At 35.3% G+C, this 26,944-nt stretch overlaps 2 protein-coding genes across 2 annotated transcripts; both read right to left on the minus strand.

Annotated features, from left to right (window-relative positions):
• Positions 1 to 15,070: 15,070 nt before the first annotated feature.
• Positions 15,071 to 17,618, minus strand: LOC133783157 (pollen-specific leucine-rich repeat extensin-like protein 1). Its single transcript, XM_062222703.1, has 4 exons — positions 17,218 to 17,618; positions 16,581 to 16,678; positions 15,587 to 15,656; positions 15,071 to 15,491 (listed from the first exon to the last, which is right to left on the minus strand). The coding sequence occupies exons 1-3, from the start codon at positions 17,495 to 17,497 to the stop codon at positions 15,603 to 15,605; spliced, it is 432 nt and encodes a 143-aa protein (XP_062078687.1). The 5' UTR covers positions 17,498 to 17,618; the 3' UTR covers positions 15,071 to 15,491; positions 15,587 to 15,602.
• Positions 17,619 to 19,382: 1,764 nt separating this feature from the next.
• Positions 19,383 to 21,128, minus strand: LOC133785958 (uncharacterized). The gene has a single exon (XM_062225170.1). It carries the CDS (start codon positions 21,126 to 21,128, stop codon positions 19,383 to 19,385), a length of 1,746 nt encoding a protein of 581 aa, XP_062081154.1.
• Between the last annotated feature and the right edge of the window lie 5,816 nt (positions 21,129 to 26,944).

Raw genomic sequence — 26,944 nt, forward strand, 5'->3', positions numbered from 1 at the left:
GAAAGTAGAGATACACAAAGAGCAACTTATTAAGTTGTTTGCCAAAAAGGTGAGCTTTTACTTTACTTTTGAATGTTCTATATTTTTTTCTAGAAATGCAATTTTATGGGTACTGCACGATAGGAATATGATAGGGTACGATTTGAGTACGATTATGGGGTTATTTTGTGGTTTTTTGTCAACTGTTTGAAAACTGGCTAAGGGGTACGATTTGGTACGATGATGGTCCGATGGGGGTACGATATGTATTCTTTGTTAATGTAGTTGTAGAGGTACGATATTGGTACGATGTTGTACGATGATGGTACGATAGTTAGCAAGTAATTCTCACTTACGGGCACGATATTGTTATGTTATGGGTACGATATGGGTACGATAATTGCATGATAAGGGTACGATATGGTACGATTGGGGTACGATGGGGGGTACGATAGTGTACCATTTTTCACCGATGACAATTACTTATTTTTTATATTGTTTTACTTTCCAATCTAAATATGCATTGTTTTTTGTGGCAGTTGACAGTATACCCCTACCTGTGTGCCCGACCTGCTGAAGAACAGTATGTGAGGACCCTTACAGACAATGAAGCCCCATTGTATGTGGACATGGGGTTAGAGGAACTAGAGGTGGGTCCCGATGGACAGCCTACACAGGAAGCCTTACAGAGCCAGGCTGAAAAGCTTGCTGAAAAGTTAGCTGAGCAAGCAGAAGCAGCAAATATTTTTAAGGAGGTTCCACCAGCTCAACCTGAGGCACCTGAGGTTCCCCCATCAACACCTCATGCCAGCACCTCCTCCCAAGCTGAGCAACCAGGCTACTCTATGATTTTGGCCAGGTTGGAGGGCAACAAAGTGCCCTTATTAAAGGTCAGTCCGAGATCTTGGGTCAATTGCAGAAGCTGATGACAATGACGGAAGATCTTAGTAGGCCAGTTCCAGATCCACACCCTCAGTCCACTGAAGAAGGCCCTCAGTCTCCTGTAGATGAAGACATTCTCCCTAACGATTACAGACCTGATGATGTAGATGATCACATTTTTCGCACACCAGAGGATATGCAAATTACTGTAATCGGAGATACTGAAGATTCTGAAGTACAATTCTTAAACATAGCTCCACCAGCACCGGAGAAGAGGAGAGAAAGAAAGAGGCCTAGGTGGTTCGATGAGTACACTGCAATGAGGAAAAGGAATAAGAAATCGAAGACAGCAGTGAATGTGGATCCATTGAGGGTTGTTGATGGTAAATTACTTATGACCTTTCACAAGTGGTTGCTTGGCACCATTGGGAATAAATATCCGAGGGAATGCTTCTCAGGGACACACGATGCTGCTTGGTTCCTGAAACTGCAGACTCCGAGGACATGGCTTTCTGACTCTGTAAGTTTTCTATAACTTCATAATTAAATAATGTTGAAAATTTATTTAAATGTTTCTATATGTAGTGGTACGATATAGGTACGATTTGTGTACGATGGTAGTACGATAATTATAAGTGTCAAATTATAAACTGTGTATATGTCAATGGTACGATGGTGGTACGACATTAGCACGATAGTGGTACGATATAATTTGTTAAGTAGTTACTATTACCATCGTAATTTTAGAATTTGTAGTGGGACGATATAGGTACGATGGTAGTACGATAATGTACGACGATGGTACGATTCAGGGACGCTAGTGGGTACGATGGTGTATAATACTAGTTTTTGCCATAAAGGTACGATGATGGTATGACATTAGCACGATATGGGTACGATAGAAGGTTTTATTGTTACTATATTCATGTACGATTGGGGTACGATAATGGTACGATTGGGGTACGATAGTTACTATATTCATGTCTGATAGTTTTTTGTTTATTTATTTTGGTACGATAATGTGGTTACTGACTTAATTTTCCTTTAATGTAGCATTTAGATGCAGCATTCCATCTCATGAGGAGGCGTCTAGAATTTTATCCTAACGTGTACCCTCAGAAATGTGTTGTTATGCCTACAATTTTTCCCGAATCATTGAAGGGTCGGTGGGACGCTTTTCCAGGTTCTGACTACTCTAGATTTAGTTGGGATGACAGTATATTGGACCTGGTTAGGGGTGATGCAGTCCAGTTCTTACCGAGTTGGCAGAACAAGGAGTTCATTTATTTTGCCCTCTTCTTGAAAGACCAAATGCATTGGGTAGCTGTAGAGGCAGACCTGAATGGGTGGATGCTCAACATCTTTGACTCCAGTATTGGATCAATTTCCGAAAACGATTTGATCAGCTTGATGGTTGACTGGTGTACCATTTTCCCGTCGGTCTTGCGACAGTCCGGTTTATTTGAGAACCATGACGTTATACTCGCGCCTCAGTTGACAGCATCAGAGAGTCAGGTCAGACCCTTCGATTGGAAACACATTCCACGTGAATTCGTACCGCAAACAAAATCCAGGTGAACTTTATTAAATATCACATATTAATTATTCTTTCTTAATTACAAAACTTTATTAAATTATTGTTTATTTTCTAATGCAGTGGCGATTGCGGATGTTACGTAATTGAGCATATTGAACATAAGCTTCTACAACTACCATTTGATAATGTAACTGACAATAATATGAAACTTTTTAGGCAAAGGTGGTGTGTAGACTTATTCTACCAAAACTTATGTTGAACGGTCTTAATTTTTTTGAATTGTATAATTTTTTTGATTGCTCTTTTTGTAATTACTACATTTTAATGTGCTTAATCTTTGCATCGTACTATCGTCGATCACTATCGTACTCTATCGTACCCTCACATGCCTCACAAATTTCATGAACTGTACTGAAACCATACCATCGTACCATTATCGGACCAATATCGTACATTATCGTACCCTAATGTCGTACATTAACTATCGTACTACATCGAGCAACGTCGTACCATATTGTAAGATACATTTAAATAATCATACAACAAACAATATCGTGCATTGTCGTACCGGCATCGTGCACTATCGAACCAACACTGGATTATTACATATTTAAGAGTTTCATAATGGAGAAAAAAACAGAAAAAAACCTGCAAAATCCAGCACATAACAAATATTACTAGTTCAAGCAGAAATAAAACATAATAGGTCAACTAGAATACAAACAAAACAAGTTAACCTCGGTACTTGCAAGACGCTTTGTTGTGCCCTTTACCACCACACTTGCTACAACATCGTTGTATCACAACCTTGTCTCCATTAGAAGGATATCGATTTTTCCTAATTCGTCCGACCTTTTGCTTCTTCGGTCGGCCTACAGGTTTCTTCTCAATCGGTACTCCAACTTGGATGTTCTTAATGTCTTCAGGCAATTCCCAATCATCCTCATCACCAACTGGCATAATTGTCCCCTCATATGTGCTCTTCCAACTCTCTCTTGTGTAATATTGAGAGCACAATGCATACATGCTAATATTTTGTTCTTGAGCAGCAGCACATGCATGTGGACAAGGAATCTTCATGATTTGGAATAGGCCGCAACTGCATTGTCGTGCCTCCAAATCAACTATACCACCGCTCTGAACTGTTCCTCCGGGGTGGACATTAAATGTATAAGGTCCAGCTCTGTCGACGCTTAAGAACTGAGATTTCTCAAATTGACATGACAAGTCCCCCTCCATAACTGGTGATAGAGTCGTGCTACACTTTTCAGCGTTTTCCTTTCGAGTAGCAAACCATGTTTGAATAGTAAACCTGATGAATTCAACAAAAGCAGTGATCGGGAAGGCTCTTGCGTCCTTAGTTTTGCTGTTGAAACTTTCAGCCCAATTACTTGTCATTATATTGTAACGGTCCCCTGGAAAGTACGCACGAACCCATCTTTCAAATCCAATGCCCTCAAGATATAGTGCAACTCGAACATCCATTGCTTTTATCTTCTTAAATTCTCTTTCAAAATCTGTCTTCTTATACGAGTATGCACAACTGTAAATATGATCCGTGAAGCAATCAGTCTTGAACTTGCTAGCCACGTTCATAATAATGTGGTGGTAGCATGCGCCATGGGGTGCATCAGGGAAGACAAGTTCCAAAGCATGAACAATGCTTTGATGCCTATCCGATACGAATGCTAAGTTCTCAACATCACCAATCGCTTGTTTCAACTTCCTCATGAAATAGGTCCAAGAGTCGTGGTTCTCACTGTCAACTATTGCGAAAGCAATCGGAAATATGTGGCTGTCTGAATCCAATGCCATGGCACACAACATTTGGCCACCATACCTAGTTTTCAAAAAGGACCCATCAATACATATAACAGGTCGACAAAACTTGAATCCCCGCCTACAAGCACCCAGAGAAAAAAAGCAATACTTGAAGCGACCCTCGTCTACCTTGAAATCAGTAATGGAATCGGGATTGTTCAACTGCAGCATGTGCAAGTACCCAGGTAACTTCGAATATGAAGCTTCAGGCGTACCCCTAACTATGTGGAGTGCTTTCTCTCTGCATCTCCAAGCCTTCTCATAACTCATTTCGATCCCGAAAGAATTCTTCATATCTTCTCTTATTTTGGAGGCTAAATAATCTGAACCGTTAACTGAGAATTTATCCTTGATCAGTTCGGCAACTACCAAAGGTGATGCTTGACGGTTATCTTTTTTTCGAACATCGAGGGAACATGTGTGTACATTTTCAAATGTTGTCACCTCGAACATGTTAGAAAGTTGCTTCTTCTTCCCTCTTAACCTCCACCCACAATCAGGATCCTTGCATGTAATATACCAAACATCAGTACCAGACTTCTTAACTATAAAGTCGAATCCCTTCTTCATTGCAAACAAGCCAACAACCTTCTTTAAATGTTCCTTGTCTCTGAAAAACTTTCCTAAATGAATCTCCCCGCCCGATGTGCCACCCATAGATATATAGTGACTATTATCCTCAATGTCTTCTCTTGTAAACATCTGAGCTTTGAATTTACTATAATATGTCGAAGAAGAGAGTGGATCACTAAATTCTCTAGCATCATTTGTTCCGTCTGGACGACTACTACTAGTACCAGGTGTTTGGCGATCTTCTCTACGGGGTCTACTTCTACATGTTGTTTGCCTCGGTATTTGGTACGACAGTGGACTCAGGCTCAAAGCTTGAGAACGGACCTCTGTTTCTTGGTCGTCATTGCCCTCAAAATCATTTTCAGGGTCAGGACAATCAGGAAAATCATCATGAAATGGCATATGTGCTACATGGTCAACTGTTGGTATGAAATGGTTTGATTCAGGTATAGCAGTGGCTACCAGCACCTCCGGATTTGTTTCTGGAACATAAGTCCCAACCTCACTACGAGTATCCTTAACAGTACTTGGTGGAGGATTACGATCAACAATGATATTCTTCTCCACCAAAGTCACAAAAAGGGGAACAAATTTATCTGGCTTCTTCAAAAGCATTGACAAATATAAGCTTACACCCTTGTCATTCCTTATAAGTTCAGGCCGATACATTAACCTTTTCATGTACTTATAATTCACTTCTAATTTCAGGTCATACTGCACTTTGTCAACCTTCAGCTCTGAGTACAGAAGTTCAACAAGTTGTGAGTAAGTTATGTCCTTCTCCAACTCGAACGTTAAATTTTCGGCTCCATTAAAAACCCAATCTCTACCTTCACGCTCCCAAACACCATTATACATTAAGTACGCGAACAAAGTTGACCCTATCATGTACAAAGAAAAAAAATCAGTAAATGGCAACAAAATGTCGAAATTTAGTTCAAATGTTTTGGCATCGTACCAGTATCGGGCCATATCGGGCAGTATCGGGCAAAGTTTTATTTATGTTTTTGATCACTTAAAACACTAATATCGGGCAAGTATCGGGTAACATCGAGTACCATCGTACTATTAGGTCCGCAGTAACTTAATAATAACAATCGGGCATATATCGGACTACTATCGATCCATTATCGTACTTAAAAGGGTGTATAGATTTAAAATAATAATCGGGGCAACCATCGGGTAGCCATCGTACCTTTATAACCATCGGGTTTCCATCGGACCTTCATCCATAACCTTGAAACTCAACAACTATCGTGCCTGTATCGGGTCTCTATCGGACACTATCGGGCATTTAGAAAAAAACTCAGGGAACCCAAGAAAACGCAGATTTTCACATAACACGATTTTCACCCAAAAAAACAGCAAAAAATACCAACAAACTACAGATCCAACATCTAAACAGCATTATGAATCATAAAAGCAACCAACAACAACAAGAATCAAAGAAAATCACTTACCCATTTAATATCTTCACTATGAGCAAAAATAACACAAAGCTTGGTGTTTCTCCTCAAACAATCCACAATGTCCGAATGTGTATCTTTCTTGCAAGATTTTAGTATAAAAATCTTGTGTGTAAAACGTATGGTGAAGAGAGAGTGAGAGAGAATGTATGGTGAAGAGAGGTATGGTGAAGAGAGGTAGAGAGGAAGAGGGAGAATAGAGAGGAAAGGTGTTATGAGAGGGATATTTTTGGTATTAAATGAAAGATGAGCATTGATATCATATGGTGGTTAACTTTGGTTCAAATTTTAATTATTAAGCTAATGTAAGCATGATTAATCAAATTTCCCTTTCTATTTTCAAAATATTAGTTTTTTTCATTTTAATTTTCTCCTTATAATTTATTGTAATATATATTCTCAAACAAAATTCATTAAGCCACAAATTGAATCACGTCATCAATATATACTCAAAATATGATTAGGGATTGTCATTGTATCTTTAACTTCTTCCATGCCATGTTTTTACTTCTTTCATTCTTTTATTATATATTTTTTTTGCTTGGAATTTCAAACATAACTTCAGAAAAGTGTATCATAAAAGTAACAACTATCTTTTTCTCTTTATGTATTAAACACTTGTGACTTCACGGGGATGAAAATCATATATATTAACATCTTGAATTTGATTATGAAGAAGAACATTAGGTTTGAAATTTGTATTAGAAAGATACATCTCAAGAAGTTCTTGATCTGTGGAGGAATGTTTTCAAAACTCATTGAAACAAATTGTTGATATAATAGTGTATGTGGTGGTGATCAATATATAAGTTTTTCTCAAACGGTACTAATGAAAAAAAATTATGTGGTGATGAATATATATTTTAAACTTTGTGGGTGTTTGTTTGAGTTAATCTCCTAATAATAAAATATATAATATATTTATAGCTAAATTATAAGATCATATGGTGGCGGATTCAGGAATTGGTTTAAGGGCATAAATTTTTTTTCTAACCAAATAATATATTATGCTAAACAATTAATTAAAAAAAGATCTACACTTCTCAAAAATTATAAAAGTTTTAAAGAAGTATTTTTTGATAACCTAAAAATGAATTTGGTGATTATATAGATGAAAATTAGAGAAACTTTAACTCCAAAAATAATGTGAGACTTTGTAATTCTTTTTATTTTAGTGCTGGGAACATGTTTATATGTAATTAAATATTAGTTATATTTTTTTATTTAAAAAAAAACAATTGATGGAATGACAAATGTGACTCTCACTCTCTTTAAGGTACTCAACTTCGAATCAGTTGGGTCACAATTGTTTGTTTACTAATTCTTACAAATAAAAATTATATATATTATTTTTATTTTCACCTGATGTCTGGCCCAGCTAGTCCTTAACTGGATTAAAAATTATGAATCATTACAGATTTATAAGAATAAAATATTGTAAATTTTAGACTTAACAATAAATATTGAATCAAAATAAAGAAAAACTACACATTAGTTAACATTTTTTTCGAGCATAAATATATTTATATATATATATATCACTAATTATATCATAGATATACCTATGATCACTACACAACTAATTACTGAGTAAATATAAAATCACAAATAATTTGAAATTAAGGCAATTATATTAATTTTTTTGAAATAATTTGATTTCTGTGTTTTAATATATATTTTAAAAGTTATCAAAATCAAATTCTCTAAATTCCTCTGGATAAACATAAATCAGATTTAATTATTGTTCCTTAATTTTTTTTATGATATCACTCATCAATTAATTAATCTTTCGTATTTCGAAAAAAGAAATAAGTATACATTTAAACCAATACAATATTGGATTAATAAAAGAAATACTAACTAAGAGAATAATTTAAAGTTATTTCTAAATGTATAAATAAAACTCCAATGCTGTTTATGACAAATAAACAAAATATTATTTAATCACATTAATTATAACTCCAAATCCATGGTTTGAAACTTTTAACCATTTCCATTTCGTAACTATCGCACCTCTTTTAAGTAATCTACAATAATTTTTTTTAAATTTATCTATTTTTTTCTTGTAATATTTTCTACTTTGTGACTCATTTATTTTATTTTTAAAAATATCCCTATTGAAAGGCATATATATATATATATAGTTATTACCTTTTATTTGTCCATTTTTTAACCGAAGCAATAATATATTTCATAGTAATAATAATACCAAATATTTATAAATATTTGTATTAATGTACCAATTATTTTTCATTAACATAATACCTTCAAATTCAAAATCTAAAACCAACATTAAACTTTTGAGTTTGATATGTTTATTTAGGTTCAATGTAATTTAAATTTATTCTTATTGCATGAAAGAGATGTAAGAGTTTGATGATTAAAAATTGATTTTTTTTATTCAAACTTAATTTAACTGATTTATTATTTTTAATTTAATTTTTGTTTTATGTCTTTACAGTTTGTTTTAGCTTTCTATTGATTTAATTTTTTTAATTAACTTTTAAAAAAAAATTAATTGTTAAACGAAAACTTGGCATGTTGCATATTTATCGTATGTATACTTAAATGATGCAATTAAATATAAGGGGCATATTCAAAAATGACCCTTAATGGTATATGAAAGTAAGTAAATGTCCATGTTTATAATTTTGTAGTAAAATAGTATAACCACATTTTTAATATTATATTAGATACAAGTAACGTGCATATGCACGTTTGTTTAGTTTTATTTATAGAATTTATTAATTATTTATATTAATTTCATATAAATATCTTATTTTAATTAAATAATTTATTTATTTTTGTTTAAGTTTATGTTTGTTCTGGTTTTTGAATTTGCGGTAACAACAAGATGTTATATATTATATGTTTAATGTAATATTAAATATTATACATAGATTTTAAATTTAAGTTTCTTGCTAGTTTTTTAAAAAAAAAAACAATTTGTTGCTAATTGACAGTAGATTATATTATATGTTTAATATGATATTATTCTAATAAGTGAGTTTAAGTTTAATTGAATTTTATTTAAGTTATAAAACGTATGATTTTATTATTTTTAAATAATTATCATTATAAAATATCTAAAAAATATCATATTTTAATTTGTTTAATTATTTATTATTTTTAAATAATTATCATTGTAAACTATCTTAAAAATATCCTATTTTAATTTGTTTAATTATTTATTATTTTTAAATAATTATTATTGTAAAATATCTCAAAAATATCATATTTTAATTTTTTTAATTATTTATTTTATTTTATTTAAGTTTAAGTGTTTACAAACTATCGTTAAATATAAAAATATTCTGTTAAAGTTAACACTAAAAAAAATAAAAAATCGTTAAAACTAAGAATTTCCGTTATCTACACATTTATTATATAGAAGAGATATTACCAAATATGCCCTTTAGCAAATTACTACTTTATTCTAAATATTTTACAAAACTTATAAAATTATTACTAAAAAATGTATATGCTATGCTAACAAAATTATATACTACCATTAAAATGTATATACCATGATACAAAATTATATACTACAATTATGTATAATAAGATAGAAACTAAATATCATAAAAAAATGATATATCATACCACAAAAAATATATACACTAGTTGGAAAATAATATACCAACAACCCATAAAAAACTTTAAAAAAATCAATATAACTTTAAAATAAAAATTAATTAAACAAAACTAATATACTTATATCACTATATTAAAGTCATACGCTCCTAAATAAATAAATAAATTATAGAAATAACAATTTAGGTAATCAACAATGTAAAATGATCATTTCTCTACAATTTTAAAAATGAAGAGATTAGTTTCTTGATGCCATTGTTTTGGGCCATATTCTATAATTTCTCTAAATATAATAGAAAGTACTTTTATATTAATTTTTTTATTAAAATGATACATAAATATAACTATTTACAATGATTTGGCAAAAATATATTTTTATCTTAACAGATTTTTTTTAAGATTTCCCTTCGTAATAGTTGTTATACCTATTAATAAAGGGAAATTTCATGTTTGAAACATGATAAATATACCCTAATTATAAAATATGACAAAAGTATCGGGCATCACAAAAGTAGCCTTTTTTTTTTTAAAGTATTTATCTTCTTTCTCTCAAATTATCTATCACACTCTTTCTATAACATCTTGGATAGCCAAAAGCGTTACACCATGTACTTTTAAATAGTGTTAGACTTTCTAATCGAGTCATTTGACCATAAACATATAATTAAATGTAATTAACATGTTAGGATTAAAATTTTTGGTCAAAAGAAGTAACCATTTCATTAAAAAGTTTAAGATTACATACGGGATCTCGGAATAAATGTTAAAAGGTCATTTACAATTCAAAAGAATACAACAAGTCGACCTAAGAGGCAAAATTAGGGTACCCTATTTCCTCTGTGAATCCCCGGCCGTGGTGGTCGAACAAGCTGCATATGTACATGCCATCACCAAAGCTCTCCAGCTCATGGCAGCTCCAGCTTCCATTTCCCCTTACCTGCACCACATAGCACTCGTGAGTCAAGACTCAGCAAGAAAACTTAAATATGCTCATAAGCAGTTAATAACATATTACATAGTCATAAATAGCATGCTTAGTATTAATAACCCTACTCATGCATGTGTTTAATCCAGATAAGTGACTATAAAGTCACACAAGGGCCCGTTGCCCTAGATAAGTGACTGTAGAGTCCCTTGGGGCCCTTTGCCCTATTTTTTGTATAATCAGCCTTAGGGCTGGCCAAGTGTACCTAGCGCTTTATTTTCCAAGAGACCATAGGATCGATCAAGTGTATACCATGCTCCTGAATAGGCCCAACAAGCCTTGCCCCAAAACTCAAGGAATCAAGAGCTGCAATCCAAACTAGGAGAGAGAGAGAGCTAACGAGAGAGAGAACGAGAGAGAGAAATTGAGGGAGTTGTGTTATGTTTCCTCTTTGATTTGCCTAATTCTGAAGGCTTCTAGTGACTAAGTCCATCCATGGGCATGAAAAGACTAAAATGCCCCTTGCCCAAAAGCTTTCTCTTTAATGCTCTCAAGGACACAATCGTCTTTTGCCACCATTTCCCACTAATCCACAACTAACACCATATTTCCCAATTAATTATAATATCTTCAAATAATTACCAAATAAATTCTCATTACCCGAAAAATACCCGATAATGTACTAAATTACTAAAATACCCCTAGGCTCATCCCAAGGCGGGTATTTGACCCCGTGTGACTAAACCGCTAATTTTCTCACTAGGATCGTCTCGTGCAAAATAACTTAAATATATCCACATAATAATGTGGTCTCAATCACAAATCACATATATTTACAAATACTCCCTCAATAGGTCATCATTACGAAAATACTCTTCTAATAAGAAACGGGCCCACAGGTATATTTAATACACTTAAACATGCAAATATAGTCATATCATAATATAACTCACATAATTCACATAATAATATACACATATCACACAAACACAAAATTAATTCAATTATTGCCCTCCTAGCCCCCTAATCAAGATTAGTGATACACACGGGGCGGGGAATTGGCGGGGGGTGCTCCCCCCATCCCCGTCCCCATCTCCATTTATAATTTGAATCCTCATCCCCGCTTATTCCTCGTCGGGGATGAGGTGGGGAATCCCCTATTGGGGCGGGGAATCCCCACGAGGAACCCATTTATTTAAAAAAACAGTTTTAAATCAAAATTTTAAAATAAAAATAGTAAATTATATGTAAATTAAAATATTGCACAATAATTATAATTTAAAATCTAAACATGATTCCAAATAAAATTTAAAATATTAAAAAGTTACTAATATTATACAATAACACATAAAGAAAGATATAAATACATATAAAATATTGCAAAAATATATAATAATTTAAATAGGGTCCCGTCGGGGCGGGGATCCCGCCCTATTTAACATTCGGGGATTAAAAATTATTCCCGCCCTGCCTCGTTCCCCATTTAGACGGGGATTCCCCGCCCCATTAGGGGCAGATCCCCGCGGGCCCCGTACCCATGGGGAAAATGTGCATCCCTAATCAAGACACTAAGTCTTATTAGAGAAATTGAGACAATACACTTTCTCTCTACTAGGACGGCACCACCACTACCTGACCATTGAAACTTTTTTTTTCACAAATCATCGGTCTCATTTCTCCATCTGATCTCTACCCACGACTAATAGAATCATTGAAGCATCCACGACCATTAACACTGCCATTGAAGCTCCCATTGAAAAACTCATCGAAATTGTGTATTCTACAACAAAAAATTAATGTTTTATACATTCTAAACTTTTAGATCTCGAAAAATATACCAAAATTAAAAATAAAATAAAAAGTCACCTAAAACTGACATATGAGTGAAAAATTATGCATCACTAAAATGTTCATCAAATTTCAGTGCAGAGCATCACAACTACGTCATTAGGCATCGTCTTTTTTTTTTTTTTTTTAACAAAAACCATGTTTTCACAACTACATCATTAGGCATCGTTGAATATATTTTTTCCTGTAATTTTTCAGAATTCTAGATCTAGAAATAAAAAAACGCAAACAAAATCCAAAAATCTTGTACATAAGTATTTGAAATATATAAAGTAGTGCCTTAAGTTAATCTTTTCTTGGTTTTAAGTTTTGGTTTGGCTTTTGAATCATTAACACATAAAAAGAAGGGAAATTTCACACTATATGCACGATGTTGATGCGATGTTGTTTTGAAAACATACTTTTTAGGCCAAAAAAATGATGTCTAGCGATGTGTAAAGATGCTGATATGATGCTCTGTGATGGTACCTTGAAAACATGGGTTTTAGGCCAAAAAATGATGCTTAGTGATAAGTGTAGCGATTCTGGTGCAATGGTGCATTTAAAACATGTTTTTTTGGTTAAAAACGATGCCTAATGATGTTAATGCGATGGTGCATTGAAAACATGGTTTTTGGCAACAACAAAAAAATGATGCCTAACGTGCAGTTGCCATACAAATGTGATGCATTTGCAATGCTCTGTGCTAAAATTTGATGAAACTTTGGCGATGTATAACTTTCTACTCATATGTCAATTTCAGGTGAATTTTTTTTTAAAAATTGGGATATACAAGTTTAGAATGTATTAAACCTAAATTTTTGGATGTAAAACACAAAATTTCAACGAGTTCTTTAATGGATGCTTCAATGGTGGTGTTAATGGTCGCGGGTGCTTCAATGGGTCTTTAATGATTCTAACGGTCATGGGTAGAAATCAGATTGAGAAAGGAGAGGCCATTTGTGAGGGAAAAAAAGAGCTTCAATAGTGAGGTTGTGGTAGTGCCATCATAGTAGAGAGAGTGTGAGAGAAAGAAAGAAGAGTTGTTAATAAAAGGAACATTATGATCAAAATTTTATAAAAATGCATACTTGTGTGATGCCTAATAAATTTATCATATTTTATAAATAGGGTATATTATTGTTATACTCATTTTTTGGGCATGATGATGTGTCAAAGAATAGAAATATTAACGATCTTGAACCTGCTAGTTATTTCCCTCAAATGAAAGATGTACAGAACTTATAGCATCCTTATTCTCACAAGTTAGGCATGTATGCGCTAACAGGAAAGTATAGTGTGCTTGTTCATTTATATCAAGTCATCATGCGCTAACAGAGAAGTTCTTTCACCTCTGTTCGCACGAGGCAAGATCTTTCACATTTGTTTGCACAAGGAAAGCTATCACACCTTAACATGAAGATTATGGTTGCCCAGTAGCATAATATTGTTCCTGTTCGTTTATAGTTGCCTAAGGAATACCAACAGAGACGTCTGATCGCAGAACCTTGACCAATTGCATTCATACTCTCACATAACACAAAGTAAACCACCAAATGCTAACAGAAAGGGTTTGGTCGCCTAGCCATATTTTTCAACTCTTGTTCGCTCAAGAAGGTTGTAATCCGCTGACAGAGACATTTGGTCATGCACAAGGATTGATTCATGCTTGTTCGTTCAAGACAGACTACTTGCACTAACAGAATTAGCGTCGGGGGATAAAGTCGCCATTTATAAAAATACGAATATATTTGTGTAATTATAATGTTGTAATGTATTATTTACAATTCAAGCCCAATACCTAAAGCTCATAATTTAAATGTAACCCTAACTCCACACTATAAATAAAAAGAGATGAGATAGAAATAAGTAGAGACAATTGATAATGTCGAAGCTCCATTCTTGTATAAACAGTCCTTATGTAATGTAAAAGTGACGGAGAACTATAGAACAACCGACAACGTATGTTCGTCGAAAATTATAGTTCTTCAAACTTAGATATTAATAAAAGTGACTAAGTAGACGTAGATTATCTTTTTGGAGCTGAACCACTATAAAATATATAACAGTTATGATGCTTTATGCATGAAATTTCCCTTAATAAATTATCGAATTGTCATATGAGAAGTAGATCTCAAGTTGTCATTTATCATATATAACATCACCACTAAGTCCAAATGGGGAGTTAAAATCTTGATTACTATAAAAGTATAGTAACCATTCCAAATTATAGTATTGGTGGTCCCCACTCACATGGATTATAGCATACTTCATCCCTAAAACATATAATAATATTAATAATACAATTGAAGTTATAATACATGCTACCTTCCAAGCAATCTATAAGGGCACCAAAACCAATCTCAATCAAAATGGGATAAGGCACATTAGACCACCAAATACTACCCCATATGTCTTTGCAATGACAGTACTAGAATGAAACTAGCTAATGATTCCATAAAAAAATGATTTAAAATAGTGATCTATTACTTTTCTCTCATAATTAGAAGAAGATTATATTATATGGGATTTTACTAAACACATAAATACACCAACAATCTGAAGGTACATAAGCCATAACTTGACTAAAAATCAGAAATGGTAAAACCTACACAACAGCATACAAGAACAGAAAAAAGTTTGGCCGAAGAATAACTATATTGAGTTTAATGACTCATAGACAGTTACAGAACCAAACTCTGATATCTCCTGCTGCAGTTGGTAAAGAGAACGATTTCGTATTGACTGCCTGGCTTGGCTCCCCCGGAAGTAGTAATCGGTTCTTCTTCGATATTTCAGGTGCTTTTTCTGCAACTGCATACATTAGTATTATAGATATAGTGTACTCAAAACGAATCTGCACGAGCGCTCTCCCTTGCAACTGACACTGCAAAACGAAGATCAAGTCTGCGAATCATCACCGAGGCTTGGACACAAATTTTCAGTATAATAAGTCTTAATTTGATGACATTATTATGTTACCTCTTTAGCAAGCATATTACACACTCTGCATTTTACTAGACATGTCCTTCACTTTCGAATCTCCTTTTTCCTGCAGTTCCAGAGCAGAAGAAGATCAAATTTAGGGGCAAGTTCCAACAAAGACCAAGCAAGATACATGTTATAACTTGAAATAGCAGAACGAGAAAATGGGACAAAAGAAAACAATACATGTTGTAGTTCAAACAAGGCAGAACGAACGAGTCTATATACTTAAAAATGTACAGATTATAGGGTCAAGGGTTGTGTATTTCGGCTTCAAGCAATGCAGAATCATCAATAACAGCATAAGAAAGTTTATAAACTGTACTAGTATTGTTTGTTTTAAGGGAGCTTAGTGTTAAATGCTTCAGTCAAATGCTCGAGTTGGAAAATCGCAAAGTGATAAATCAAATTAAGAAACGAAACAATATTCCTATGGCTTTGGATTGTGCTTCAACCACAAGTTAACAGAGAACTGATTAAGCCAAACTTATAACTGTAAAAAATATAAAGCAAAGTATAAAGATAAAGGAATAATAAAATGACATTGATCTCTGAAAATACACAGCCAAAAGAATTATAGAAATTGCATAATATCCAAATAGAAACAGCAAGATTAAAAAAACAAAACTTCAGCAGAACAAAAGTAAAACATGAATAGAAAAAGCAGCATTGATTTTTAGAAATTGATAACCAAAGAAGAAACAAGGAAAGAAACTAAAGATTCCGAGCAACCGTTTCTATCAAGATAAGATTCACATTTTGCTCAGTTTTACTTGTACTCAATAACCTACTTTAACTACCAACACAACAACAAAAAGAAACTCAACTAAAGAAGCTATACCATGCCGTGCGATACCGATATCGTAATTAAGGTAACATACCCTCCTTTTTATCACTCATGAAAATGAATTGGATCAATGACAAAATGGCACATAGTAAAGCATGTGAAGTTAAATTTGCATTAGGAAAAACCTAAAACCAGAATACTTACCAAACCCTTGTTCTCATAATAGTCATCCAATGCCCACTGATACTTTGATTGATTTAATCCAAACCAGCGGGCTAAATGGTCATCTAGACTAGAGTGTGCTGCAAAACAAGGAAATAAAATCTCTCAAATGCTTATAATAACATAGTAATTGAACAATTTCATTACATAGGACTTCAAGCCACCACAATAAAACTTCAGCTTTCCCAAACCAAACAAGTGCCAGAGAAAAAAAAACTACATGAAATCTACGGTTTCCTCACACAACATAATATAATAATGTAGTAAAACCAAAACAAAAGTTTAAGCTTTCTCAGAATCTCCACTTGAAATGTTAGATTTCAGTTCATGAAAATGAAAAGCAAAGTGGACATAGCATTGTACCTAAGATTCTCCATTTTCCCAACAACCAAACAAGAGACAGAAAACCACTTGAAATCTCTGCTTACCCACCAAAACACCCCAACCAACCACTAAGCCCCTCATTATAACAAAGTACACCCAAACAATCACATCACAAACACAAAATTGAGCTTTCTCCTTCCTCACATTTCATCAACAAAAAGAACCCACTTCACCTTTTTTTTTCTCTTCTCCATTTTCCAAACCAAAAAACCCCCAATCAGGAAAAAAGACTTACCATTCTGGACCTTAGTGACAGCATTCTTAAAGATCCCCAAAACAGACCCATCATCAGTAGTGGCAGTGACGGACTTGTCAAATTGCTGGGGCGGAGGCTGAACCGGAGGTGGGACCACCACCTTCTTTGGAGACTCAAAGACAGGCTGCGGCGGCGGTGGTGATGGTGATGAAGATGGTGGTCTGGGAGAAGGTGTTGAAGGTGGTGTCATGAACACAGTGTAAGGCCCAATCTTTCCGATCACTGGTGGCGGTGGAGATGAGTCTCTGTTGATTCCCATTGTGTGAAAGTGTGTTTGGTTGAAAGGAAACTGAAGGGAGAAAGTGAAGGAAAAGTATGGAGAGAGAGAGAGGTTTAGTTTAGTGGGTTATGGTTTGTAAAGTGTGAAAGTGAAGTGAGGTAGCTAAAGCTAGCAGCTTGGGTTAGTTGGGCAGAGAGAGAGAGAGAAGACAGCACGCAAACCAAAGTGGTTAAGGAAACTAGACTAAAGTTAAAGAGAGGTGTAGATCTTTGTCTTTGTGAGTACTTTTGTTAGACAAAATCAAAAGTACATATATTTTTTTTTACTTTTACCATATAAATAAGATATTTTACGTAAAATCTAGTTTTTTTTTTCATCTTCGGTGAAGAATCCTAATTGAATTGATTGGATACTTGCATAAAATATGTTCTATCTAAATCTACAAAACTAGACTGATATAATCGAACTTATACAAAAGAGCAGTGATAGGCTGAATTCCTATTTTAACCTCTTACTCACCTATGCTCTAAAATTATGTCAGAATATCCTCTGTATGTAAATCTGCAAAACTAGACTGATAGCCAATCTATACTCTAAAATTATATGTTAGAATATTTTTAAAATTTCAATTGAAATTCTGTTTTTAGTTGAAATTCTCTTATTTGGATTAAATTAATTGGTTAATTCAAATAATTAATCCAAGGATGTATGTAAAAACACGTTTTAACAGATTGCGGAAATGCTTAAACAGATGTATGATATGTGTAAACAGAATTACTTAATCAGAAACGAAAAAATAAAGGACACACGAATTTTTACGTGGTATCAACAACCTTTGCAGGTTGTTACTAATCCACGGGGCCACGCCCAGAGAATGAAGTTTATTAGATAAGAATTATTCAAATTACAATCACCAATTGACTTATACAATCTTAAAGACTCCCTCTTTAAATTGTCGCAATCCCAGCAATTTGACACTTCCTAATAACACTTCCAAATGACTCAGAAACTTGAACTCCCTTCAACTTCTAGTCCGTGCACTAATCATCCCGAAGAGTGACTCACACTACAAGCTTCTCCCGAAGCTCTTAAACAAGGTGTCCTTGAGAGTTTTACCTGCAAAACAGTTAACAAAACATATGCAAGAAAAACAGAAAACAAAACACAAAGAGCTCTAGAACAAAAGCTCTCTGCACATGAAAACGGCACTTCAACAAAATATGAAATCAATCTCTGAAGTGATGACCTAATCGTCTAGGTCAGAAGCTTTTATAGAGAAACAAAAGCATAAATAAAGAATATTCACCATTGATTACTTGATGCACAAGATAATTCTAAATAGGGTAAATATCCACCTGTTTAGACAGAACCGGATTCTGCTGGAACCAAAAATACCCAGACTTTCCTAACCGAGACAAAAAGAATAAATGACAAGAATATTTCCAAGATAATTCCAGATTTATTCTATATACGGAAAGAGACATTACAGCAGAGAATATTACACAATAAACAGGATTTAATCAATAAATACAATATTAATTTTGACTAAAACCAAAAAAGCCAATAAACTAAAAATAGAAACAAATCCCTCAAAATCGGGATTTTACAATCTCCCCCTTTGGCACTTTGGAAGGCAAAATTAATATAACACTCCTGCAAGAAAAACAAGTTAGTGATTACCAAATAAAACTCCCCCTGCGAAAAAGCACAAGTAAGCACAAGTAATCAAAAACAAGTAATCATAAAAAACTCCCCCTCAAAAAGTAGAGGGTCCAGAGTTTGATGTTCACAAAAACTTAATAAAAAATAAACCAGGAGTGTGCTTCTCCCCCTATTTGTCTGTCAAAGTACCAAAGAAAAATATAAAAGACCCCAAAAGACCAATGTTGTATGGCAAAATAAACAAACAAAATAAAAACAGTGGTCAGAAATTTGAAGCACGGGTGACAAGCAGCCGTAGGTCATGAATGGACTGCTGGATGATGGCAAACTTTGTGTGAAGATCAGCCATACTAGAACGAAGGAACGCCAATTCAGTAGCCACAGCAGGTGAATCTGTTGGGACAGAATCAGGGGGCAGGTCCTCTGATGCGAAATTGAGTGACTGAGGCTTCACTTTCTTGGCGCTTGGTGCTTCGCCAGACTCATTTGAAGAACCACCTGATCGGAATGAAACGGCAGTAGAAGCTAGGACCAAGTCTTCGGTCTCCAGTTTGATGTCATCATTCTGCATGCTAAGAATTTTATAAATGAGATGGGGAAATGGCAAATTAAGAGACTTACGATTACCTCTGCGGAAACCAACAATTTGATCAAAAAAGTGTTTCGCCAGATCAACTTCTATGCCTGTGCCAACTTTATAGAGGAATGCGGCCAGGTCAAAAGAAATGGTGTTAGTGTGAGATGTAGGCTTCCAATTTGAAGTGGCGAACTTGTGGAGCACAACATACGTATTTGTCAGGTTGGTGACCAGCAGAACAGTGTTGGGAGACCACTGCATTCGTTGTCCCACGAGCTCGGACAATACTTCATCGCGATCAAGTGTTTCAGCAGCTTGGTCTTCAACAGTTGCAATCGGAATTTGGAGTGCGATTGCAATATCTTTAGGAGCGAAGGAGTACCATTGTCCGCGGACATAAACCTTTTCGAAGTGAGGGGACTTTGGATCAAGCACATCATGGGTAAGATTGGCATAAAACTCCTTCACAACACGCTCCACATAGCCAGAAAGCTTCACCAGGGACCCAACCCACTCACGGGTTTGAAGTAAGATGAGAACTCCGAAGGACCTATGATCACTAAGAACAAAATTCCTCTCGGGAAGGAACTTACGATGGGCATACAGCATCATATCTCGTTCATTATCATTATAACAGAAGGAATAAGAGTGAGGTTGAAATTTTACCACTGACTTAGTAAGAGGAGTACCAGACCGAGAGATGGGTTTCTTGCCTTTTCCCTTGGATGAGGGTTTTGTTACCACAGGACTGAGAACAGCGGCGACAGGGCTTGGGACTATGTCCACATCTGGATCAGACGACGCAACATCTTCCTCTTCCCTTGGCTCAGAGTCGGTGGCTGATTCTTCAGGTTCCTGAGACAGCTCTTTGTCAGAGTCCACATTCTCTGGGATATCTTCTGTGGATTCTTCAGCCACTGTTTCTTCTTCTTCATCTGCCTCAGAAGTGGACGGTGATGGTGGGTTGTCCTTGAGACGTTTCTTGACCGAGGATAGAGGAGAGACAGTCGATTCGGAGGGCGTTTTCCTCTTCAAAAAACCTTTGGCATATGTCTTTGGTGGGAGAGACGACTTCTTTGGTGGAGAGGGTTCGACAGACCCTTTTTCGGATGCCCTAGTCCTTTTGGTTGGAGCGCTCTGAGAAGAAGGAATAACAGATTCCTTTTCGGTCACCACCCCTTTAGGTGGTGGTGACGACACAGGGACAGCAGCAGCAACATCGGGGAACACCAGAGGAGTCGCTGTGGGAACCGGAGTTGTCTGCTTACGTGGCTTCATTTTGGGTCTTGTCCCCGCAGATGAACTAGGCGTCGAGACGGACTTGGGAAGAGCAGAGGCAGACGGCAAGGCTGTGCTGTCAGGTGTTTCAGACAGAGGTTTCGAGAGATTGGTTGGAGTTTTCTTTGAGTGTGCTCCTCTGGTCCTCACCATGGTATCTATAACTCAAGAAAAAAAAACAACGACAAGAAAAAACAGCCAAGAAGATGAAGAAGAATTAGAGAAATCGTGTGAGAGAGACAAGAGGAAGAAACCTTTATATAAAGGACCAAACCGATCGTGATCTGTCCATTACTCAAAATGGACGGTTAATTGCCCAAAAATCTATCACATCTTTCTGAAATAACTGCTCAAATCTCATATGGAAGTGATGTTTCCTTTTTCAAAAAAATTTCTCATTAAGACCAAATATCCTCATCATGGCACACGATCTCCTTTCTCCCTTCCTTTACAATTTTCTTTCCCTTTTTATTTCAAAAAATACAACAATAGAAGAACATAAAAGGAAACCGAATTTAATGGTGAAGATCATGACACAATAAGAGAGATCAAACCCTAGCCATACGATTTCAAAAAAAGGAAACCACATCAAAGACTTTAAGCAACACAATATTCTCAATCAATTCACGTGAGATGCCAAGAATTTAAAAAAACTTGAATAACTTGGTATATTGAAAAGAAACTCATCAAAGCAATATTCATAAAACCAAGATTCGGTCAAGACAATTCCCCCATATTTCCTTTTCCTTTTTTTTTAATTTTCTTCTTTTTTTTAAATTTAATAGAATAAAACTAAACAACAAATACAACTTGAATTATGGGCACGTGACAAACAATCTGAACAATCAATGAGAGAATCATGTGTGTATGAGAACCTTAAAATAAAAAACCTTGTGAAGATGAAGTCTTGAGCAATACCTGAACACAAATCAAGCACAATCCAGTTACTAAGCATATTTCAAAATGAATCAAACACTATGTGAACATTTATTATAAATTTTTCTTTTTCCTTCTCTTTTTTTTTTAAAATTCGGTGAATCACAACTTCAAGCATATGTGTGTGAGAGTGTAGCAAGGGAACATTGCCCAATTTGACAGAAAGTCTCTTTCAAAATTTTGTACCCTATGAAGACGCTCTCACACTTACCCTAGTGGCAACCCTTTTCTATGGTAGAGTATCCTCTTCATAACTCCGAATTACAAAGTTCCAACTTACTCAAAGATGGCTTTCACACACTAGGAAGGTAGCTCTATTCATTCATAGGAGCTTGAAATTGTGAAACACTAAACACCACTGTCACATAAACCAATGCTTGATTCACAGAAATATACTACGAAGGGATTGCTATTTGATTTTACTCTAGGCATGCAAATCAGGAATTCATACAACACAGGATAATTTATTCTAAGTCATACACACAGATTCTCAAAATGTTTGAACAGATTCTAAGCTCGTGCCAACAACCAAGAACCAATACTTTAAACAAGACAAACTCCCAAGGATTTTCTGAGGGAGTCAAACCTAACCGAATCCAAGGCCTTGGTGAAAATATCTGCAAGTTGTTTTTCAGTTTCAATATACTCAAGCACAAGAGTTTTATTCTCAACTAATTCTCTTATGAAATGGTGTCGAATATCAATGTGCTTAGTCCTAGAGTGTTGTACCGGATTTTTTGAAATGTTGATGGCACTTGTGTTATCACAAAAAACAGTTAAGGTGTCAAGATCAAACCCATAGTCTTTCAGCATTTGTTTCATCCATAAGAGTTGAGCACAACAACTTCCAGCAGCAATGTATTCTGCCTCAGCAGTGGAGAGGGAGATCGAGTTTTGTTTTTTGCTGTGCCATGACACCAAATTGTTCCCTAGATAGAAACATCCCCCACTAGTACTCTTTCAATCATCGGTGTTGCCAGCCCAATCTGCATCACTAAAACACACAAGAGTGGGATTAGTTTCTTTGGTGTACCAAAGCCCATAATCAGTTGTTCCATGAACATATCTAATTATTCTTTTCACAGCCTTCACATGAGATTCCATTGGATTCCCTTGGTACCTGGCACACACACCAACACTATAACACAAGTCAAGTCTACTAGCAGTGAGATAAAACAAACTACCAATCATACTCCTATAGAGTGTAGGATCAACTTTGACACCATTCTCATCTTTTGTGAGTTTAGTTGTGGTGCTCATTGGTGTTTTTGCAAATTTTGAGCTTTCAAGACCAAATTTCTTGACCAAATTCTTTGCATATTTTCTTTGACTCACAAAAGTGCCTTCCTCCATTTGCTTTACCTGCAGACCTAGAAAAAACGTTAGTTCACCCACCATACTCATTTCAAACTCGTCTTTCATTTGTTCCACAAACTTTTTCACTTCTGACTCAGAGGTAGAGCCAAAAACAATGTCATCCACATAGATTTGAGCAATTATGATATGTGAATCAACAGTCTTGATGAACAATGTTTTGTCAACTCCTCCCCTTTTGTACCCATGTGACACCAAGAAATTTGTAAGTTTCTCATACCATGCCCTTGGTGCCTGCTTGAGCCCATAAAGAGCTTTGTCTAGCTTGTAGACATGGTCAGGTGCATGAGGGTCTTCAAACCCTTTAGGTTGTTCAACATAGACCTCCTCATTTAAAACACCATTCAAGAATGCGGATTTCACATCCATTTGAAACAACCTGAAACCAATCAAACAAGCAATAGAGAGTAACAAACGTATAGATTCCAGTCTTGCAACTGGGGAAAATGTTTCATCAAAATCTATCCCTTCCACTTGTGTGTATCCTTGTGCCACCAATCTTGCCTTATTTCTTATGATAGTACCAAATTCATCAGATTTATTTTTAAAGATCCATTTAGTACCAATAATATTTGTGTCAAGTGGACGGGGCACAAGATTCCACACTTTATTTCTGAAAAATTGCTCCAATTCTTCCTGCATAGCCTCAATCCAATTAGCATTAGTTAATGCCTCTTTCACATTTTTAGGCTCAAAATTGGATAAAAAACAAGCAAAACGAGAAACATTACTAAACCTCTTTCGTGTCACCATGCTGTCTTTAGGATCCCCCAGAATTAAATCTGATGGATGGTTCAGTTTGACTCTGCTAGAAGGTTCTTTTTGAATCTCATCAGATATAATACCTGGAAACCTTTTTTCTGTCTGTTCAGTATCCGTGTCATCAGACTCAGGATCTGTGGATACAGATGTTCCGGAGGATCCCACAGCATGGTCATGAACAGGTTCACCGTCAACTTGCTCATCGGATTCGTTCACAAACCTGTCAATTTCTTCTTCTGTAGAAAATTCAGAGAAATCTCGAACATCATCAATAACAACATTAATTGACTCCATAACAGTTTGGGTTCTCATGTTATACACACGATAAGCATTACTATTAGTGGAGTACCCAAGAAATACACCCTCATCACTTTTGTTATCAAATTTTCCCAGATGTTCTCTATCCCTCAAAATGTAACAAGCACATCCAAACACATGAAAATAAGCAACACTTGGTTTTTTACCTTTCCAAATTTCATATGAGGTTTTAGAGGTACCTGGACGAAGAAAGACACGATTTATGATATAGCAAGCAGTACTAATGGCTTCAGCCTATAGCCTCTTAGTTAGTTTCTTGCTATTCAACATTACCCTAGCCATTTCTTGCAGGGTACGATTCTTCCTTTCCACTACGCCATTCTGTTGACGCGTTTTAGGAGCTGAGAACTCATGAGTTATACCTGCAGCCTTACAAAATTCTTCATAGACCGAGTTCTCAAACTCCTTCCCATGATCGCTACGTATGCGCAAAATTTTTCCAATTGTGCAATCTTTTTCAACCTGCAACTTAGTACACAAGGTTTTAAACGCATCAAACGTATCTGATTTTTCCCTTAAGAATTCAACCCATGTGTATCTAGAAAAATCATCCACACACACAAATATATACCTTTTACCATTCAAGCTTTCAACTTGAATTGGACCCATTAGATCCATGTGAAGCAACTCTAGCACTTTCGAAGTATTAATGTCAGAGACACTTTTATGAGTGCTTTTTAGTTGCTTACCAAGTTGGCATTCTTTGCACTTGCCTTCAGTTTCCTTACCCAAACTAGGTAAGCCACAAACAATCCCTGCATGAGACAACTTTTTCAACAGTTTAAAGTTTATATGCCCAAGTTTGGCATGCCACACATCAGTATTGTTACCTAAGGCAGAATAACACATGAAAGAGGGTAACATGGTATAACAATTGTCTCTAGACCTGTACCCTTCAAGAATTTTCTCACCATCTTGATTTACCACAACACAATTTTCTTTATCAAAGTTGACCGTGAAGCCTTGGTCACAAATTTGGCTAATGCTAAGGAGATTAGCCTTAAGTCCTTCAACAAGTAAAATTCCTTTAATTCTAGGTAACCCATCAAAATCAAGAGTACCTATTCCAAGAGCATTACCTTCAATACCATTACCAAACGTGACTGATCCACAATGCATAGGTCTTATGTCAGTGAGAATTGTCTTGTTACCTGTCATATGTCTAGAACAACCACTGTCAAAATACCATAAGTAAGACGAAGGAAGTCTATCATCACAAATTCCAGCAAAACATTTTGTCTTTTCAATCCAAACATTTTTTGATTTAGATCTTTTCACTTTCATGTTTTCTTTGAAATAATTCAATTTTTCAAAGTATTTGTTTTTAGCAAAATTCATGAGAGTGAAACATCTTGGTCTAATATGTCCCTTTCTCCCACAGAAGTGACATGTGGGAATAAACACAGTATTCTTACCTTTGTTCTTACGACCAGTGAACCTTTTTTCTGTAATAACAGGTTTGTTTTCTGTTGAGTCAGACACTATACCTGTGGGAGCAGAACTTTCAGGTGCCAATAACCCTGCAGAAACAAACACAGTTTTTTGCACTTTTTGAGAACTTGAGGCTCCAAGTCCTATGTGCCCTTGTTGACCTGCATTCTGAATTTCCTCAAAAACAGTAGATCCAGGGTTAAGCATTCTAACATTCTTATTGAGATTCTCAAGATCTTTTGTCAATTTGCTTATTTCATTAATTTTCGAATTAATATCATTTTCAAGCAATTCATTTTGATCAACAAGTATTTTAATCTCAGCAGAAAGTTCTTTGTTCTTACTAACCAATGATCGATTCTCAGAACACAATTTCTCCCATGATTCAAACAATTTTTTGTATGCTTCTCCTAGAGACTCATCATTTAGATCGGATTCATCACTATCCGAGCTTTCACCTTTGGTACAATTGTTTAGGCACACCATTTTGGCCTCTCTCAATGTTGACTCAGAAACGCTGGTTGTGAACGCAACGTTCTCTTTTTCCTCTTCACTGTTATCCGAGTCTTTGTCACTCCATGTAACGATCATACCTTTCTTGTTCTTTTTGAGAGTGTTTGCACATTCAGCCTGGATGTGCCCAAAGCCTTCATATTCCCTGCACTGAATACCCTTTTTGTTAGAGAAAGAGGGTTTAGAGTAAGAGAAATTACCTCTAGGAGCATTTCCAATGGTTTGCCTATTCCCAATCTTTTTCATGTATTTTTGAAATTTTTTTGAGAGCAAAGCCATTTCATTATCAACGTCTCCCTCATCAGGAGTCTCCATCTCCGTGCTTTTGAAAGCAATCGTTTTTTCTTTTTCTTTTGATGGGTTAGGTTTGTCCTTTTGACGAATCTTTTGGTTAAGCTCAAAAGTTCGTAGTGATCCCATCAACTCTTCCACCTTCATGTTGCTGAAATCTTTTGCCTCTTCCATTGCTGTGAGCTTCACATTAAACCTGTCAGGTAGAACTCTAACAATTTTCCTAACAAGTACAGAATCATCAAGTTTCTCACCCAAGGCAAAATATTCATTAGCAATATCAGAAAGTCTTTCATAGAATTCAGTTAAAGTCTCAGAATCAGACATTCTGAGATCATCAAACC

The sequence above is a fragment of the Humulus lupulus genome, chromosome 6, assembly GCF_963169125.1.
Source record: "Humulus lupulus chromosome 6, drHumLupu1.1, whole genome shotgun sequence".
NCBI lineage: Eukaryota > Viridiplantae > Streptophyta > Magnoliopsida > Rosales > Cannabaceae > Humulus > Humulus lupulus.

Excerpts from the sequence above, each read along its gene's own strand:
- LOC133783157 (XM_062222703.1), bottom strand. The coding sequence starts at position 17,497 with ATGGGAATCAACAGAGACTCATCTCCACCGCCACCAGTGATCGGAAAG. Across the intron at positions 16,679-17,217 it reads TGTCACTAAGGTCCAGAATG|CACACTCTAGTCTAGATGAC; the intron begins GTAAGTCTTTTT and ends CTTGTTTTGCAG. Across the intron at positions 15,657-16,580 it reads ATTATGAGAACAAGGGTTTG|GAAAAAGGAGATTCGAAAGT; the intron begins GTAAGTATTCTG and ends CTGGAACTGCAG.
- LOC133785958 (XM_062225170.1), bottom strand. The coding sequence starts at position 21,128 with ATGGTGAGGACCAGAGGAGCACACTCAAAGAAAACTCCAACCAATCTC.